Consider the following 20,896-nt stretch of genomic DNA (forward strand, 5'->3'; position numbering starts at 1 on the left):
ATGTTTACATATATAAAGTTGGGTGTTAAGACACAAAGATTTTAGTGGTTCTTTATATTTATTTAATATAGTCTACATTACAGCAGGCTGTTGGTGGAAATGTAGTGATGAGTTGGGGTAGCTGAGATGAGGACTGGAGCAGGGAATAGAGAGCTTGAGTGAGGCCAGTAGGTACAGAGCTGGGATGCGGGGCGAGAGCATCGAGCGTAGATCTCAAATGCGGGCAGAGTCTGTGAACTCAAATGCAGAACGAAAGAGTGGAAGCTCGATGTGGCCAGAATCTGGCTGTCTGCTCTATGATGAGGCTGAAGCGTCTTGTGAAAGGAGAAACTAGACTTAACGAGTGTTACATGATTGTGGGTGGATGTTACTTGGTGTTGAAGATCTGCAGTATCTCTCAAGAGTCTTTACTGAACCACTATCTGCTATCAATGGCTTATATTAAAAGCTTCTCACCTTGGCAAATTGTTCAACATTTAGTAGGTTACCTGTCAGGTGGCCTGACTGATCCTGTACCCTTGGAAAGATATATTACTTGTAATTAGCACATACAGGATTAGTGTAGAACTTCCTAACTTGGGGATAGATTAGGTGGAATTAACAGGAACATCTCATGATCTGCCATGAACCTAATGAGAGTTTAGAGCAAGTATATTATATCTTAATAAACTTGCTACAGGTTCATCGCTCTGTGGAGCTAGATGCTTCAAGTAGTTTGGCTTCTAGTTTCTCGGAGTTTAGTCCACTGTGCAATTCATGTGCAAGGTGTATTCAATGTCCTCGAAGATGGGTTATCTTGCTTCTGTCAATTCTCCGGAGTGGACCATCAACAATTCATCCTTCGGTTGGATCTGCGAGACATTTGTTTGCCCCAAGGTGAACCTTTTTTGCATTGGTGTAGAACCAACACTTTCCTTCCTACGTGGCTCTGCTCTCCAGTTGTGAGACACTCATGTGGATGTCTTTCAACTGGACTGGTTGAGGTGGGGATGCATTTACCTTTTCGCCCCAGTTCAGATGTTGCTCCGGGTCTGTCCAGTCTGGAGTCATATTCAGGGAGAGTGATTCTTCTGGCTCCTTGGTGGCCAGCCCAGCCTTGGTGTTTGCAGTGTTAGCAGCTTTGACTGAAACTCACACTAAGGACTAGATCATATATGCTGATGACATTCTTATACAAGGCACTTCTGGGAACAAAATTCAAACTGCTCTTAACATACTTGGTACAACCTGTCACAAGTTAGGCTTAGTTATAAATGCAGATAAAACCAAATACGAGTATAGGAAACGAAGAAATATAACACTTACTCTAAATGGTGTGGAACTGAGCCGTGTACAGAAGTACAAGTATCTGGGCATGTATGTTGGATACACATGTGAGAGTAAAAATGCTGAAATAAATCATATCAGCACCTTATGTAAAGCCCGTCTGCATCCTCTAAAAGCACTGGCTTTTTCTGGTAAAGGTGTTGGGTACCTATCTTGCGGATGTTATACATAAGCACTGTTCGGTCCCTGATAGACTACGCAGCACCCGTATTGTCTTACACAGGCCAAGGCAGAATTCAAAAAATAGAGCTGATACAGAACGAGGCTATGAGGATTATTCTTGGATGTCAAAGAAATGCAATGATTGAAATAATGAGAATGGAATTAAATTTACAGAGTGTGTGAGATAAGAGTCCGTGACATTAACACTAGAGTATCTATTCGTTTCATGCGGAGAAAAGGAGGGGATAAGCTGTTTGAGAGCGTTCAGACCTGCTTGAATGACGTACACACTTCCAGGAAACTGAGGGAGACACGCTATACGAGAGGATTAGCTCATGACCTCAGGGAATACGACGTACTTGACTGCTGTAAACCCTCTCGACAGTGTAATATGTCTGCTCCCTGGAAAGTACAGAAAATAGATGTCGAAATTGTACCCCTCAAGGTGAAAAAGATTCATCATGAACCGGGACAATTACGGTGTTTGTATGGAAGCATGATATCTCGGTTACCAAGAGGCAACAGTTTACATGTATATTGCGACGGGTCGGTGGCGGAGGATGGCAGGGCCGGGTGTGGTGTCCTAATAAGGGATTATATGGAGTTTGGGACTGTGGACAGGATAATTGAACTCCGGCTTAGTAATTATATATCATCCACACAAGCTGAACTGCAGGCCATTCGGGCGTGTTTGGAGGAAGTACGTCATGATGACAAAAATGTTTTTGTATTTGTCGATAGCCGAGGAGCACTGGAGTCCTTAAACAGTCGAAACCCAGTCTTCATGTCTATAGTGGAGTACTGTAAGAGAAGAATAACTGAGATACAGCTGAAAGGTTATAGTGTGAAATTCATGTGGATTCCATCTCATGTTGGAATAGTGCTCAACGAGGTGGCGGATGACTTGGCCAAACGTGCCACATCAAAACCACAAGTTGACATTGAATGTGAATTCACAATGAGACAAATAAGAAGCAAAATCAGAAATATTCAGGCACAGGCAGGAGTGGAGAGGAGAGAGATAATGTATGAGAGTCAAACCATGCAACACTACATGTATGTGAGTCAAAACACCCATTTCACTTATGGTAAAAGGAGAAATGCTTGGAGTGACTCTGTGTACATGCGGCTCAGGCTTGGGTACAAATATTACTGGGAATATGGGATAGATGTTCATGATAATGACACGAAGTGTAAACTATGTGGTATGTTAAGGTCTCACACCCTTGCCCACTATATTCTTGATTGTCCGTTGATTAATGTATATAGAAACACTGAGATAAGGACTGTTCCTGAACAAATAGCCTGGATGTGTCACAACGGAAAGGTTGATGATATTCTTGAGAGATATAAGAATTTTGCACCAAGATTGTAATATTTTGTTGAATTATCTGCAGGTGTCTTGCAAATTGTCTATACAGTATACCTAGGTCATAAAAGTATTTGTGTGTATGTCTGATACCATACTACTTGTGAAGGAGGAAATGTATATGTTTACCTCTCAGAATGTTTGGTAATGTGTTTATTTGTGATGTGTGTCTATGTATATATTAACACGTTGTACTGAATGGGGTGAGAATAGCTTGAGCTACCTCATCCCTTTGTGTGTATTTTACCTCAATAAACTTATTTCAATTTCAATTTCAATATGACAATGAGATATTGATACCAGAATTTAATCTTTCCAGATGTGATAGAAAATATAGGCTACAGGGTGGGGGTCAGCCTGTACATCAAAGACACACTCATCTGCACAGAGCTGGTACACACAAATGATATGGTGAAGTGCCGATACTCAAAATAGACATCCAAAATGTGGTGATTCCCCTTGTATATAAATCACCAGATGGAGCACCTCCGCAGTTAAAAGACAAACTTACAAAAATAGAATACTGCTTAAAAAACCTCACAAACCCTACCCCAATCATAAACTTGCTTGGTGATTTCAATTTATGGCACCTAAAACATGGCAAATACAGTTATGACAGAGAGAATCCCAGGAAGCAGTTTAAGTGAAGTCACACATCGATGACCCATTGCAAATGTATGACAGATTAGCCTTAAACCAACAGATAGTAGAACCTACTAGGAAAGAAACACCTTAGATCTTATTTTTACAAACACTGATGAACTGATTAGGAACAATGATTATAAATACATGTTACTTAGATCACAACTTAATTGTAGTTCACACATGCATGGGCTATAGACCTGTCCAGCCAGTCTCAAATACAAGAGAAGAAGTCAGCAAATTCAATTTCAATAACGAATGGATTAACTGGGAATAAATAAACCAAGCCCTCACAGAAATATGCTGGAAAGAAAGCTAGATAATGCAAACTTAATCCAGTACCTGGAGAAAAGAGGCACAGTAGCACTAGAAATATATGCAAGTCACATACCACTAAGGAGAAAGAGAAAAAGATGCAAACTGGAACGCTAATGTAATATACAGTACACAGATTTTGCAAAACTCATTTTGCGAAAATGCTCGAGTGGCAAGCGCGATGCCTCTGGGACGCACCTTGCATGAACGATAAAATTGCTTGGCGCCATTGGTGAAATTGTTGGCTCATTTATGTCACTGGCAAGAACAATTAATTGTTTTTGTTATTTTTCTCGTGCTCAGGAAACACAAATTAACACGTTTATAAGACCAAAAATTTTTTTTTTTCTTTATTTTTTCTTTTGCCTGGGATTGAAGGCATTAAGGCCCAGAGCAGGCCAGGGATTAAGTGTACAGTAATGTTGTTATTTTGAGGCCCTTCTCCTTTCCTGTTCCATTTGCCAATTCCCCCCCCCCCCCTAACACATACTTATATGGCCTCCTTTCTCCATATCAATTTTCATACACCTATCGTTTACATTTTTGGGTTTACAGTTTAAACCCAAACAAACTCCTCCAACCACAGATTCCAATGAGTTGGCAATGGCAACAACCCCAGCCCTGAATAAATGCAATCCATCTTGAGCAAATATGTCATTCCTTCCATAGAATTGGTCCTAGTTATCAATGAATGATTTTGCATTTGATTTCCAATATTTGTCCAGTCGGCAATTGATACCAAGTGCACTCGACAACCATTCATTTCCAACTCCCTTTCTTGGAAGAATGCCACATATGATCGGGATTCCTCCCTTGCTTCTAACTAATTCTATGGCTGTCTAAAGCCTCAGTATCAGTGCCTCACTCCTAACTCGTCCTACATCATTTCCACTGGCACTGATACAAATAATGGGTTTGTTCCCATTTCCAGCCATATCATTCATGTTGTTTACAATATCCTCAATTCCTGCTCCTGGATAGCAAATCCCTAACCTGTTTCCCCTATCTCTGGCACAAAAGGCTCTATCCAAATACCTCACCTGGGAATTTCCCACAACTAAAATTTGTTTAGCTACTTCCTTTACCGGCCCTCCCTTCGTTCCCTTGCCTTTCAAGCGAATGTAGTCTCTCTCTACAGCACTCGTCTTCCAGCACAGTAAATGAGTTGGAAGTCTTTAGGACAGCTGTAGGAGGCTGTCCTAAAGACCCCTGTCCTTTGTGACACTCCAAGACGAAGACTTTCTAATGCTGCTCTCCTCCTTTGTTTCCTCTAAATGTTGTTTAATGTATCTAAGTTCCTCCCACAGGAAATCCAACTCTGTCCTCAGAGCTCCACATAGCACTAGTTCCCTCACCACACCTTCCATTTTTAGTATCAAGGCCCCTAAAGTATCAAGTATTTAACAGCAACTCCACAAGTGATGGAAGCTTGTAGTATGGTACACTACTATCTCTGATAGTTTCAGGGAGCCACAAGGGGGCTCATCCCAGAAATTGGGGGTTTGGGAAGGGAAAATTTTGTTAGAAATTTATTTACTTGAAATTTTGCATGTACCACTTGAAGTAAAGGGACTACAAGTAATGTTGCACTTACCTTTTTCTTAAGTGTGTTTTCATATTTAGTTCTGAGACCATCTGTCTTGTATCTGAAGTTGTGTACACTGCTCATGTGACACAACTTGTGTGTTTTATTGAGAAACACTGAAAAAAAGGTTTAACTTTCTAAATATGAAATAACTAAAAAACCAGCATTGAATGTAATGAAATGCCATTTTCTGGGTGAGTCCCGGAGGCTCCCCGTAGCTATCCAGGCTGGATGGATATGTATATCTATCTGACATCAGTCAATGCATGGAGTTCTTGCCTACCAGGGACCATGAGCCAGAACCTGGCCCTCTCTAGAGAGGCACGAGGAGAGATGGCCTATAGAGACCCTCCTGTGGTTGGGAGCATTCTGTGTCTGCTATCGACCGGGACAGGCACCCAGAAAGGTTTGCACCCCAAAACAAACCCGCATTCTGGTAAAAGTATTGTGACCAAAAACCAAACAGGTGGACAGAACTCCCAAAATGAAAATTAGCAAACTAGCATGACATCATCATGTCACCGCGCCGCTGTCTGTGTAACCCCCCCCCCTCCCCGGGAGGGGAACGGGGAAGCCCCAGACCTATCTGCTGGCGATCCAACCTTCAGTTCTTTGGCTGGATGTCAAAAAGCACGAAAAACACTGCCGACCGGAGGGAGGGAAGGATGCCGGGGAGCCTCCAGGACTCGCCCAGAAAATGGCGTTTCATTATATTCAACGCCGGTTTTCTGGGGGAGCCCCGTTGGCTTCCCGGAGCTAACTACCCAAAGATAAGGAAAATGAGAGGTGGTTCGTCCTCACTCCTAGCGAGCAGCCAGGACCCTGTTCGACCTCCAAAAACCCCGTGCCTGAATGTCAACCCAAGACGTGTTACCAAAGACGGCAGCCAAAGCCAAAGCCCATGACAAACTTACGTACATCATGGGCACGGGGATAACCGCAGGCTGGGTAGACTTAATAATCCTGCTGACAACCTGAGAGACCCGAGCCCGGGAACAGGGAAGAAAGGAAACTGGATCAACGCAGGGCCGAAGCAAGCAGGCCACGAGTATGCAAATCCTCCGCAATCAAGGCAGCCGAAAAGGAAAGGAGCCTGCACATGAAGCTGCATGACACCAACATCCCGCGGAAGGGCAGGGCTGAACAAACAAGCATTGAGATACTCGAAGTTGCCCTCCCCCCCCTCCCAGGAAAACCTGAAACACCGACCGAGTCTCGCCACTCAAGCGCGCGTGACCGACAGAACGTATGCCAAGCCTCCAACAAACTGCCAACCAGGACGACTCCGAAACTTCATAGCGAACCCAATACGAACTAGAAGAGCCATACACGAAGGAACGCGGATCCATCACAAAGGCATAATCTGGGTCGTGCAGGAGGTATGCCACCAGGGCCTCCTGCACCTCAGAAGACGAGATGCAGGAACTAGGAAACCTCCGGAAAGATGGAACCGAAGAACCTGCAGGACCACAGAACCGAACCCGGGGAGGGGTGGACACCAAATCCAACTCGTACGTGGAGGGAGCGAAAGAGAACCCCTCTCCTTGTAACACCATGCCTTGCTCTGAAGGCGGAAAAACCCAGGCAGGGTTCAACAGGGCCCAAGGCCCCCAAGCCAACCCCTCCCCAACCCTGGAAACCTCACCCTGAGGACCCGGGGCCGAGCCAGCCTCCAAACCCCCAACCTCCAAAGGCAGGAGCTGCTGAAATAGCAGGAATGAAGGGGGCCCATTGGCCAGACCCAGAAGCTCCGGCAGAAGGAAGGATCAGGCTCGAATGCCTCCGCCGCAACCCCAGAAGGGGACACCCCCGAGACCGCCCAAGTCTCCACGCCAACTAGGCTTTGCCTCGATTCCGAAACCCTCAGACACTTCGGAGCCGAAACTTCTAAAGCTGAACCCTCGGCGAGGGATCCACTCACGGGGGCCAAGCGCAGAGGACCACCAACACAAAGGCAGAGATATATATACCCCATGAACAGCGAAGGCGGACGACAACGTCAGACCCCCCCACCAGGCAGAAAACAAAAACAAAAGGAAAATCCTGCAAGAGGACAACATTCGAGGGGCCTCGTAGCCTGGTGGATAGCGCGCAGGACTCGTAATTCTGTGGCGCGGGTTCAATTCCCGCACAAGGCAGAAACAAATGGGCAAAGTTTCTTTCACCCTGAATGCCCCTGTTACCTAGCAGTAAATAGGTACCTGGGAGTTAGTCAGCTGTCACGGGCTGCTTCCTGGGGGTGGAGGCCTGGTCGAGGACCGGGCCGCGGGGACACTAAAGCCCCGAAATCATCTCAAGATAACCTCAAGATAACCCAGGCGGAACAGAGCCGGCCGCTGTTATTGGTGAAAATTAGCTGTGCAGCATCCTGCGCCCCTGCGAGTGATGAAAACTACCCCTACCCAGAGACAAACCAGGGTAAGAAAAAACCCAGCTGACCCCAAGGGCGGCTAAATACCGAGAAGTAAATGGCACAGTGGAGGTAGATCCCAAGGTGACTTGTAGAAGGTGGCTCCAAGGGTAGTACTTACAGGGCACCTAGGGAATGAGACCCTAGGCGCATGCAGCCCGAGTTCCGTGGAATATCACTCCCGGCTCACACACCACCTGAACGGACAGCCTACACCACAAGGCACAGAACTGTAACGAAATACTGGAGCCAGAGGCATGACCGCACCAGACTCCCATCAGCCAAGACCTGAAGGTTGGGTTGCCGACGGATGAGTCTGGGGCTCTCCCTTCCCCCTCCCGGGGAGGGGGGGTTGGGCAGACAGCGGCACGGCGACATGATGTCATGCTAGTTTGCTAATTTTCGTTTGGGGAGTTCTGTCCACCTGTTCGGCTTTCGGTCATAATACTTTTACCAGAAGAGGGCTTTGCTTTGGGGTGCCTACCTTTCTCGGTGCCTGTCCCGGTCGATGGCAGACATAGAATGCTCCCAACCACAGGGGGTCTCTAAACCTCGTGGTTTCTAGAGGGACCACGTTCTGGCTCGTGGTTCCTGGTAGGCAAGAACTCCATGCATTGACTGATGCCAGATATACATATCCATCCAGCCTGAATAGCTCCAGGGAGCCGACAGGGCTTCTCCCAGAAAATGGGCTAGTTTAACAATAATTATTTCGGTACTGTAGCTTTTAAGGCATTTCTGTATGAGACTATCAATCAAACTTGTTATGTTATTAACTAATGCTAAACAACACAAATGCAGCTATATAAATAAACTCAGTTCTGTGAAACCATTTACTGTGATTATTAAACACCAAAGGTATTATTTGCATTACATACAGTATTCAAAATGCTGTAACATTTAACTTAAATTATATAGCTTAAAAGTAAAATATACCATTTAACATTTGTCATTGAACCCTTTGCGGTTCAATATCTAAATGTGGTTAATACCCATTTCGATTATGCAGTTCAGTTTTGGTCACCATACTATAGAATGGATATAAATTCACTAGAATGCATCCAGCGTAGGATGACAAAGGTAATCCCCAAAATTAGAAACCTGTCATATGAACAAAGATTGGCAAAGCTTAAATTACATTCTCCAGAAAGACAAAGAATTAGACTTTCCAAGCCACCCCACACCCGTAAAAGCAGAAAGAGAACTAAGTGTTCTCCCCATATATAAAATCTAGAACGTTCCCAGTATCCAGGAGAGATATGACTGGAAAGAAGATGAGCGAGAGCGACGTAGAACCCGCGATAAAGGACGGGGAACACCAACACATGTTTACACCGCACATAAACCAATATATACACCCTCGGCACCTGAGGACCGAGTTGCAACACCCAACCCTCGGGGAGGGTGCCTACAAGGTGTATTAAACAAATATTAGTAATGTGGAGACAGAGTACAGAGATAAGATGTAATGATAAAACAATGAGATATATTATCGAAAAACTATAAGTAGTACGAAAGAGAACCAACGAGTCCTAGGAAGGACTGGAGGTAAGCCTCACCGGCAGATGACAGACGTTCCGACAATATTGGAAGAATCGAAGATCTTCCCGAACCTTCGAGACCCTCAAGAAGAAAGCACAAAAGCACGGAGGCTCACACGGGCCCTGTGACATCCGTGACCAATGGTCATGTAAGACCTGAGACGATGAGAACATGATTACGACATGATGTAGAAGAATACATGTCCTAGAAAAAAAGGATGAGAAAGTGGTAAAATCACCCACAGGGAAGGACGGAACCAACAGACCCGAAGGGATATAGAACCGAACCTAGGGAGGGGCTGATGCCCAAACTAACTCGTACTTAGAGGGGGGGAAAAGGAAACCCCCCACTCCTGGTAACCGAAAGCCCCACCCAGAGGGTTGGAAAACCCAGGCGGGGTCCAATGGGGCCCCAAGGCTTGATTCCATCAAGAACCTGCCAAGTGAAGTTCAAATAAAGAGAAGACGAGCAGAGAGAGAGATCAAGACAGGAAAGGGTGCGAGTGCAGAAGTCAACATGATTGGGCTCACCAGAATTCAGAAGAGATAGACAAGAGAGGACAAATGGTTCAAGGCAGCGGCCCCAGGTATTCGTCAGAACATCTTCCCAGAAGGTATGCTTACAGCTAAAATCATCCATAAGGAGCACAGGCTCTGGTAAGGAGTCCAACAGGTGTTTAAGATCAGGAAGAGAAAGCAGGACATTTGAGGGGAGATAAATGGAACAGACTATACCACTTACTCAAAAAGATATGGGCTGCAGAACACTGAATAGGCTACTGAAAAAGTAGGGGAACGAAGGAAATATCATGACGATCAAGAGAGCAGTAGAGTTTTGAGCCCCAGCAAAAGCTGGAGGGTAAGAGAGAAAGGAATAACCATGGAAGTGACCAGGACGAGCGCCAAGAATCAGCTCCTGGAGACAAATACCACCAATATTCCATTGACAAACAGACAAGACAAAAAAGAAAGAACAGAAACAGAGATAACAAGGGAGAAACTAAAGCAAAGAACAAGACTAAGGAAGATCAGGACCAGGATCAGTGAAATCAGGGTGAAGGGGCAGAAGCAAAGCTAGCAAAGATAATGGAGGCAAGGAAGCGAGAGGACGAACCAGAGGCAGACTGACAGAGTCCGGAGCAGAAGAAGGCATCGGAGAGGGTCTGTCAAGGAAATCGGGGGGCAGGAAGGACAGAAACAGATCATCGGATCAAAGACAGCATCCAAGAGAGGATCAAGGCTCAAGGGAACCTCCATAGCAGGGACAGGTGACTGCCACTGAAATGGGAGGGGAAGCAGGGATAGTGTCAGAGTCAAAAAGTGAGGAATATATCTAAGCCTTCTTACCTGCCAGGGAGGAAGGAGAGGAGCCAGGCTTACGTTTATGACAGTCACACAGGCGTACCATCAGCACTGTACTGGGCAACCACTTCGACAGTTTCAACATGAAAAGGAGAACGGAAACAGCCAACATGAAGGAGGATGGACATTGGCCCGAACAGACAGGCGATGAGGAGAGCCAAGAGACAGAGGGGAGGGCTGAGGAGGAGGAGTGGGGCAAGAAGGAAAATAGGGCACATGAGACAAGGAAGACCGGGAAAAAAGGAAGGAAACACCAGACAGAAAACCAGGAGAAAGACCCTCTGGCTCAGAACGCAAAGGAGCAGACAAGGTGGCGGTGGAGGTGGCAGGGTCTAAGGTGTCGGGTCCAAGGTCTCGAAACGGTTGCGAAACTGAGAAAGTGGGAGAGGGTGAGAAGGGGAACGCAACTCACGAGCATAAGACATGCCAGAGAAAGAGGGAAGACGACGAACTTGGTGTCTTGTGAACAAATCCACAAGGGCTGTGATGAGGGTTCGAACCTACATCCAAGAGGATCCCAGACGCGCCTTAATCGACTGTGCCAAGACACAGAAAAGAATCGTCTTGGGTTGTGATGGCTTCCCAGTCCATGTCAAACCTAAATTTTGCTGCTTGCAGCTTTCCAGGAGAGAGATACAGTATGTCTTTCCGTTTTTACAGCGATGATCACTCCTGTTTCCTCCATCACTCTTCTAACTAGGTTTTGGGGCTCTTTCATTATCAAGAATGTGTTGTTTATTGTCACTGGACCTCTTATGTTAGTTGTGCCAGCCTAACAGGCTGGCACCTACCAGGCTACGACTTGCTTGAAAGTTAATGCCTTATCTTCTGAATTATTTACGTAACATGATAAAGGATACCGAAGAAGGCCCATTAGCCCATATGAGTCAACAAACATAATCAATGGGAGATTTGCTGAAGACACTACCTTCATCTTTTCAAAACCTAACTCATACACTTAAAATAATATTGTAAATAATGAGTAAACAAAACCAGCGCTGAATGTAATGAAACACCATTTTCTGGGTGAGCCCCAAAGGCTCCCTGGAGCTATCGGGCTAATGTGTGATATACTGTATTAGACTGGGGGCATTAGACTATGAACTTCGACCTACCGGGAACTATGAGCCAGAACTTGGCCCCCCTCAGAGAGGTTGCAGGGAGCAATGCCCTGGAATCCCCTCCCCCTCTCCCCATGGTTGGGGATTTTTGTTATTTGCCATCGACCTGGGTCAGGTACCCAAAAAGGTAAGCATCACAAAACCAACCCCACATGGTAAGAAAAATAAAAATAAAAACCGAACAGAGGCAGAACTCGCTCCAATCCCAAGGAAACTAGCAAACAAGTAAACGTCACACTCCACTGTCACACTGCTCCTCAACGCATCCCTCCCCAAGCCGGCTACCCAGCATTCCAGTTCAGAAGCAAAGCATCAAAAAATGCAAAAAAATGCCGACCGGAGGGAGGGAGGATTGCCAGGGAGCCTCCGGGGCTCACCCAGATAATGACGTTTCATCACATTCAACGCTGGTTTTCTGTGGGGAGCCCCATCGACTCCCTGCAGCTACCTAACCAAAGAGAAGGAAAAGAGGGACTAACCCGGGAGGCGGCTCCCACACACTCCTCAATGTGAAGTCGAGACAACTTGCTGCAACCTGCGACCCAAAGCAACACAAGAACGCCCAGGAGCAGAAACGTTAAATAAATAACGGGCAGGACCCTGTTCGACCTTCAAAATCTCCATGCCAAGAATATCAGCCCAGGACATGTTGCCAAACACGGCAGCCAATGCACCAAACTTCCTAACGTCATGGGCACGAGGCTAGAATGCAGGCTGGCTAGACTTAATAACCCTGCGGACAATCTGAGAGACCCGAGCCTAGGAACAGAGAATGAGGGAAACAGAATCAACCCAAAGCGCACAGATAACGGAGAAGAGCTACAACCGGACACAACACATGATGCACCCCCCGGTTTAAACAACCAAGCATCATTGACCCAAGGATCCCTCCAGAAAGCAGACGTCTCGTTCTTTGCCAGAAAAAGAGGAGAAGGCTGCAACCGAATAAACCAACCACAAGGACCAAAAAAAAGCAGAAACCTGAGCCGGAGGAGAGCACGAAGCTCACTGACCCGACCCCCCAGAGGCCAATGCCAAGAGAAACAGAGCCTTGGATAAACAATCACGAATCGAAGGAGCCACCACAAACCTAGGAGAGAAAAGATAGGAGAGCATCCTGTCCAAGGACCAGGATGGCTAAGGCGGCACATGAGCAGGCCGGAGGTGAAAAAAAGCATGAGAAAGCTTACAGAATGGAGATGAAGTGACATCCACCCTTAACACAAGCTGGAGCGGCTCTGCCAGCAATGCACGATACGAGGCTTGATACCTGCTTGATGGGGTTCTGGGAGTTCTTCTACTCCCCAAGCCCGACCCAAGGCCAGGCTTGACATGTGAGAGTTTGGTCCACCAGACTGTTGCTTGGAGCGGCCCACAGGCCCACATAGCCATCACAGCCCGGTTGGTCGGGCACTTCTTGAAGAAAACAATCTAGTTTTCTCTTGAAGATGTCCACGGTTGTTCCGGCAATATTTCTTATGCTCGCTGGGAGGGTGTTGAACAACCGTGGACCTCTGATGTTTATACAGTGTTCTCTGATTGTGCCTATGGCACCTCTGCTCTTTACTGGTTCTATTCTGCTTTTCTTCCATATCGTTCACTCCAGTACGTTGTTATTTTACTGTGAAGATTTGAGACCTGTCCCTCCAGTATATTCCATGTGTATATTATTTGGTATCTCTCTCGTCTCCTTTCTAGTGAGTACATTTGGAGAGCTTTGAGGCGATCCCAATAATTTAGGTGCTTTATCTCGTCTATATTCTCTGTATTCCCGCTATTTCAGCAATCTCTCCTGCTCTGAAGGGTAAAGTGAGTATTGAGCAGTACTCAAGATGGGACAAAACAAGTGATTTGAAGAGTACAACCATTGTGATGGGATCTCTGGACTTGAAGGTTCTCGTAATCCATCCTATCATTTTTCTGGCTGACGCAATACTTGCTTGGTTATGCTCCCTAAACATTAGGTCGTCGGACATCATTATTCCCAAATCCTTGATATGCTGTTATCCTACTATGGGCAGATTCGATTGTGTTTTGTACCCTGTATTATGTTTCAGACCCTCATTTTTGCCATATCTGAGTACCTGGTGTCACGTGAATCCCCTGCATAGCAGTGGAACTGCCTTTTCACTTCACCTTCAATGCCTCTGCACTGGAAGTATACATCTACACCAGCCCAGATGAGTCATCAGTCCTGCCACCTCTCCATACCCCCTCGAGCCTGGCACGGCCTGGTACGACTCAGAGGCAAGCTGGGTGCCTCTGCTAACCGGTAGTTTGCCCCCACAAACAAGCAGTTAGCCGCCTTCAACTGGCAGTGGTGCAGCTCAACACAAAGGCACCACCAGCCACAACGAGCAGTTTGCTAGTTGACCAGAGGTCCACCTTGTGGTGACACTGGAGGAGTCATCACCGCCGGACTATATAAAGGGCGCGCCTCCCTGGAGAGCCAGTCTCTCCCTTAGTGCTCTAGGATCACCTTCGTGTGTCTCACCCGTCGTCCGCCTTCAGCCAACGTCGTGTGATTGATGCCAGTGTGGTATGGTAGCTGTCTTCAGTACACCAGTATATCTTTATGCTTTTATTCATTGCTTATACTGTAGTTTATTTTTACATTTAAGATCATACTAACTTGTTCACCTTTGCATTACATGATAGCCAAGTATTTTCAGGGGCATTTATGTTCATTAATATTTCAGTAAATTGTTTAATTATTTATTTGATGATTTTTATTTGTTTCCTCCTGCGACTTACACACTGCAGGGCCAATAGCAGCATTTTTTTTATTATGTGCGGGAGAGCCATACCATCTTGGTTCAGTATAGCTGCGATACCACAACCCGTCACACTGGAATTTATCACCATTAAATATGTTATTTTCTGCCGCCCAATTAAAAACTTTGTTAATGTCTGTTTGTAGTTTTTCAATGTCTTCAGCAGAGGTAATTTTCATGCTGATTTTTGTATCATCTGCAAAGGATGACATGAAGCTGTGACTTGTATTTTTGTCTAAATCTAATATGAGAATAAGGAACAGCAGTGGTGCAAGGACTGTACCTTGAGGTACAGAGCTTTTAACTGCGCTTGGACTCAATTTTACTTGATTGACTGTTACTCTGTGTTCTGTTCGACAGGAAATTGAGTATCCAACGTCCTACTTTACCAGTTATTCCTATTGACCTCAATTTGTGTGCAATCACTCCATGGTCACATTTGTCGAATGCTTTTGCAAAGTCTGTGTATACAACATCTGCATTCTGTTTTTCTTCTAATGCCTCAGTGATTTTGTCATAATGGTCAAGTAGCTGTGAGAGGCATGATCTTCCTGTTCTAAATCCATGTTGGCCTGGATTGTGGAGGTCATTGGTTTCCATGAATCTAGTGACCTGACTCCTGATCACTCTCTCAAATACTTTTATTATGTGGGACGTTAGTGCAACTGGTCTATAATTCTTTGCCAATGCTTTGCTACCTCCCTTGTGTAGAGGGGGCTATGTCTGCTGCTTTTAGGGCAACTAGTATCTCCCTTGTGTCCAAGCTCTTCCTCCACACTATACTGAGTGTCTGTGCTACTGGCAATTTGCATTTCTTTATAAATATTGAATTCCATGAGTCTGGACCCGGGGCCAAGTGCATGGGCATATTGTCAATTTCTCTTTCAAAATCTGCTATGCTCATGTTGATATCAGTTATATTTACAGGTGCTTGGATATCACTCAAAGAAATTGTCTGAATCTTCCACTTTCATGCTGAGTATCGAAGTGCTAAATGAGAGGCGACAGTATTAGGCATCACATGACAGTCCTGAAAAAGCCAAGAAAGAAAGGAAGGGCAAGACAGCCCAATCAGAAATAGAAGACAACCTACAAAGAGAGAAAATAGTGGAAAGAATGCCAGGAAACTTCATACTGTCGCCGAGATGAAGCTCTCAGGTGGGACACCATCAACGAAGCCATCTGATCACCATACAAATGGTGATAAACCGACGTCAAAAAGACCAGATGCGAAGAGTGACGGAGAAGACCGAACCAGCCGTGTAGTGAACCGGTCCAACCCGCTGGAAGAGGCAGAGCCGCAGAAAACGTCCCAGGTTTGCACACCAAGCAAGCAACACCTGAAACCAAGGCTGGGCCCGCCACCAAGGGACCACTAGGACTACTCTCCCCTGGTAGGACTCTAACCGAGCCAGAACCCGAAGCAACAGCTGGACTGGGAAGAAGAGGTAGAGGTAACCCCACCTCGACCAATACTGTACTGCCAAAGGGCATCCACCACAACAGCCTTGCAGTCAGGGAAGGGCGCCACATAGACTGGGAGATGCCGGGACCACACCGATGCAAAGAGGTCTACGTCTGGCAGTCAATACGTCTGGCAGAGCCAACTGAAGGAGTCGGAGTCAACAGTCCATTCAGTAGATGGGTGGAATGAACCAAGACAGCCCATCTGCCAGGACATTGGACACTACCCAGATATGAATCGCACAGAGAGCCAAACCCCGAGAAGCCAGCAGATAAGTCAGTCGAAGCGACCAGCCCCAAAGAGGCAAGGACCCAAGAGAGTCTGGCGGTTCAGGCAATGAATCACTGGAGAACAGTCCGAATGGAGCCGGATGGTCGAACCCTGAGCGACTCGAACCCTCCGAAGAGACAGCCAAACCGCCACGAACTCCCGCACCGTGCTGTGAGCCCGACAGAAGGACGGACCCTATTGCCCCAGGCCGGCCTGATAACAAAGCCCCAGCCAAGAGGTGAAGTGTCCGTGAACACATTGAGCAAGGGCTCGGGTAGGTGTCAAGGCACTGAACCCTGAAAACCCTGAAGAGGAAGCCGGCGACGCAGTAACCGACGCAAGGACCCCAGAGTACGAACCAAGTGATTGCAAGAGAAGCGGAATGGGCATCCCCGAAGGAACCTGAACAAGCGCCGAAGCCAAACCCGATCAAGAGGGTAGACCAGCACAGCAAATCTCAAACTCCCACACAACTTCTTGAGCAATCGCTGAGTGACCGCCCCCCCCCAAAAGTCGAAGGCGGGACAGCAGCCTCAGCAACGCCTCCAAAGGAAGAGATATGGAAGCAGTCCGAGAGTCCCAAACAAGACCCAGCAAGGTCCAAACTTGGGACGGAACCAGATGGGTCCTCCTCCAGTTCACCAGAAAACCGAATTCAGCGAACTGGGAAAGAATCACACCCCTGGCGAGCAGACAAGCATACTGACTGGGAGCCTACACCAGCCAGTCGTCGAGGTAGGCCAGAATCTGAACCCATAGCAGATGAGTCACCACGACCCAGGTAAGACTCATGAATATGTGAGGTGCCAGATTCAAGCGAAACGTAAAGCAATGAAAGCGGTAAGCCTGACACCCCACCACGAAGGTGGGTTCAAGGACCCCACCAGCCAGTCCCTGAACCCCGGATGAATAATGACGTGCCATTATGAGTCTTTGAGGTCCAGGGACATCATCCAAGCAATCGATTCCAAAAGAAGGCGGACTTGAGATAGAGTGGTCACTTGAAAGGAGGGGCAAGGAATCCAGAGGTTCAGATGGGACAAGTTCAGAATGAACCGCAAATCCGTACAGTCCTGTTTCAGCACTGGGAACAGGCGAGAAACCCACTCCAAGGTGACCTGACGAAGCACAGGGGAAGATGCCTGCCCTGCCAGCGCCAAACCCTTTAGGAGAAGTCGCCCAATGCCACCACAGGCTGGATAACACGACCGAAACTGCCCACAAATCATGGGACCAGGTGCGAGCAAACAGAGCGAGTCCCCCCCCCCAATCCCATCCCATCGCCGCATCAAAGGGGCGAACCGTGAAAGGGCTGACGCCCCTTACGAGAAGCCAGCCAATGAACAGAAGAATCATCATGCCAACTGGACAGTGCCGGCTCCAAAGCTGGCACCAATGGTCCACCTCGACCAGGAGAACCCTAAGCCCCTACCACATCCCTTCCGAGAGGAATGAGAACGGCTGCCATGGAGAACCAACAAGTATGACATAAGACGACAACTAGACAAAGTCACCTGCATAAACTACGTGATAGCAGACTCCGCAAACAGCAATGGACAAAACGGCAATGAAAACCTAAGAGCCAGGGCCCAAGTGGATTCCAAAGAGAGACTGAGCACAGCCTGCCGACACACGAGGCAAGAAACAAAGAACAGAGACATCACCTTCTTCAGGATAGGCAGAAACAGCTTCAACAGTGTGGCCAACGCCCGAGCCACTGAGGACAGCACACCAGACGAAGGGCCGGCACCCAACGCCCCCACATCCTCCCCCAGCCAAGTCGAAAACAGCTCAAGCAGGGAAAAGAAGAGCAAGATCGAAGCCAAATGGCCACGGGCACGCAAATCCTCAGCAACCAAGGATGCTGAAAGGGTAGGAACCTGCAAGTGCAGCTGCACAAGGCCAATATCCCGAGAAAGCACAGAGGCAAACAAGCAAGCATTAAGGTGCTCCAACTCGCCCCCCCAGGTAAACCTGCAAAATAATAGACGTTTCTCGCCACTCAAGCGTGCGGGACCGACAGAACCCATGCCATGCCCCCAACGAAAAGAGGGGCAGTCTGCCAGCCAGGAAGACTCCAGAACCCTCAAAATGCATCCTATACGGGGAAGATGAACTGAACTCAAATACAGGTCGATCCACGGAGGAGAAATTCAGGTTTCGCAGGGGGTATGCAGCAAGAGCCTCCCAAACCTCCTGAGGGCAGATACGAAAGGCAGAAAAGGGCATGCGAAGAGGGCACAAACACTCAAGCTGGGTCAAGAGCCCCAAGGCCCCAAGATCGACTCATCCCCAGCCCTGGAATCCTCAAGTTGGGACCCAGGACAGGGCAGTCCTCCATACCCTCTACCCCTGAAGAAAAAACAGTCCAGGGGAAAGGCTGAAAAGAAGGTGGCCTGCTGGTCGGACCCAGAAGCCTCGGTAGAAGGAACCGGCTCGAATGCCTTCGTCCCCAACCCGAATGGGGCAGTCCATGAAGCTGCCCGAGTCTCATTACCAACTAAACCCTGCTCCGACTCCGAAACCCTCAGACTTTGGGAGCTGGACGCAAGGGGGAAAGTGCAGGATGAACAACCGGGAAAGGACCAGGGAGTGCTGACTGAACCAAAGTCGAAGCGACTAACACTCCCAGGTTCGGGTCCCTATAACCAAAGCAGAGCAGCTGTGGGACACCAACCTAGCATGCAACATGGATGCTGCCTGTACCCTAACAGTAATGTCATCAAAATACTATTGGAGAACAAGCCTTAATGATACTGCAGACAAGCTGACTCACACGAGCCCTGGTACAGGGAACCAGGGGAAATGGATCAACAAAGCACCCACCGAAACAGAACCGGTGGCATGAAGGTAGCGGCATAAAGCCACCGCCAGACAAAGCGCACTATGAACCCCTGGCCAAATCAATCAAGCATCTACCACCAAAGGATCCCACCAGAAGCCAGCTAACACATTCTTCACCAGAAAAGGAGGAGCCGCTTGAGACCTAACAAAATGACCACTGGGGCCAAGGAAAAAAACCCCATCATTGGAGGAGAGCATGAAGCACACCCACCTGACAATCAGAGACCAAAGAAGCAAGAGCGCCACAAAAAACAATCCAGGACCAAAAGGGCCACAATAAAACAAGCAAAAGAGACCAGGAACCCAGCCAGAGACCAGGCAGGATGATACAGTGTGCAAGAAGCATGCGAAATGGGGCAAAATTTATTAGGAAAACAAGGTCCTGACCCTGCAGGAGGAATAAAAAAAAAAGTCTACTCATGCCAACGAAAGGGAAAGGTGGGATGACAGAACCTCTGGAAAGAATTCCACAGAACTAAACAGCAGGCGGAAGCACACCATGGAGGAAGAAGCAGAGTAATCGACCTCATAAAACGAAGGGGCTAGGAGAAATCATCCCATAAGGAAAACAGTGGAGGAAGGGCACCCACAAGCCCCCCTCGAGTTACTCCTGGTCCAAGAAGCAAGCCATGATGGCTCTGGAGCAGAACCATATTCCATGCTCAAACCCTAGTACAGATAGGCATCACCCAACAGAACAGGATCAGACCATCAGCGTTGGCCAAGCCACATTAACAGCATGCACCAACACAGAAAGGAAGAGAAAGAGCAAACTTATACCAGGTGGAATTCACTTCCAAAATCAGATCCATAATACTCTGGGGCATCCAAACAAGCACTTTGCTACAAACCACAAAAATGGAAAAAAAAAAACAAGTCCACAATGCAGCAACTGCCTGATAAGCCTCCTGTCCCAAGGTAGGTTATGATAAGATAGATTCCCAGTAAGCACAAATGTTGCAAGATTCTGTGTCAAAAGATTGATCAACTGAATGGGAAGCACAGTAGGACAGTAACTGTTGAATAGTAGCAAAGTTGCTGATCACTGTCTAGCCTCTCCGGGAGACACTATAGAAAGCAAATCTGGCCATACTGGGGGGCAATGCTTAAGGAGCACCTAGGGAATTGTGGCCATACATGCTTGATACCTGCTTGTATCAAGCAGGGGTTCTGGGAGTTTTTCTACTCCCCATGCCCAGCCCAAGGCCAGGCTTCACTTGTGAGAGTTTGGTCCACTAGGCTGTTGCTTGGAGTGACACACAGGCCCACGTATCCACCACAGCACGGTTGGTCCGGCACTCCTTGGAGGAATAAATCTAGTTTCCTCTTGTAGATGTCCACGGTTGTTCCTGTAATATTTCTGATGCTCGCTGGTAGGACGTTGAACAACCATGGACCTCTGATGTTCATACAGTGTTCTTTGATTGTGCCCATGGCACCTCTGCTCTTCACTGGTTCTATTCTGCATTTTCTTCCATGTCGTTCACTCCAGTACGTTGTTATTTTACTGTGTAAATTTGGGACCTGGCCCTCCAGTAGTTCTCTGACCTGTGGTTGGTTATTTCCAGGTTCATTTCCTGCTATAATGTTGTTATTTACTATTCTCCATTTTAAACTGGGTAGATTGAAGTCTCCAAGAAAGATAATATTTGGTACTGGGTTTGCTAGGTTATCAAGCATATTCTCTATTTTGTGTATCTGTTCAGTGAG

The 20,896-nt window shown here is 47.2% G+C and overlaps 1 protein-coding gene across 11 annotated transcripts in view; it reads right to left on the bottom strand.

Annotated features, from left to right (window-relative positions):
• LOC123762881 (uncharacterized) overlaps positions 1-20,896 on the bottom strand; it is a 116,921-nt gene that overhangs the window by 71,198 nt on the left and 24,827 nt on the right. For all 11 annotated transcript variants that reach the window (XM_069302019.1, XM_069302012.1, XM_069302018.1 and 8 more), the window contains one exon: positions 5,409-5,515. In XM_069302019.1, coding sequence (XP_069158120.1) covers positions 5,409-5,515 — 107 coding nt within the window. The remainder of the gene's footprint in view (positions 1-5,408; positions 5,516-20,896) is intronic.

Source organism: Procambarus clarkii, chromosome 47 (genome assembly GCF_040958095.1).
Source record: "Procambarus clarkii isolate CNS0578487 chromosome 47, FALCON_Pclarkii_2.0, whole genome shotgun sequence".
Lineage (NCBI taxonomy): Eukaryota > Metazoa > Arthropoda > Malacostraca > Decapoda > Cambaridae > Procambarus > Procambarus clarkii.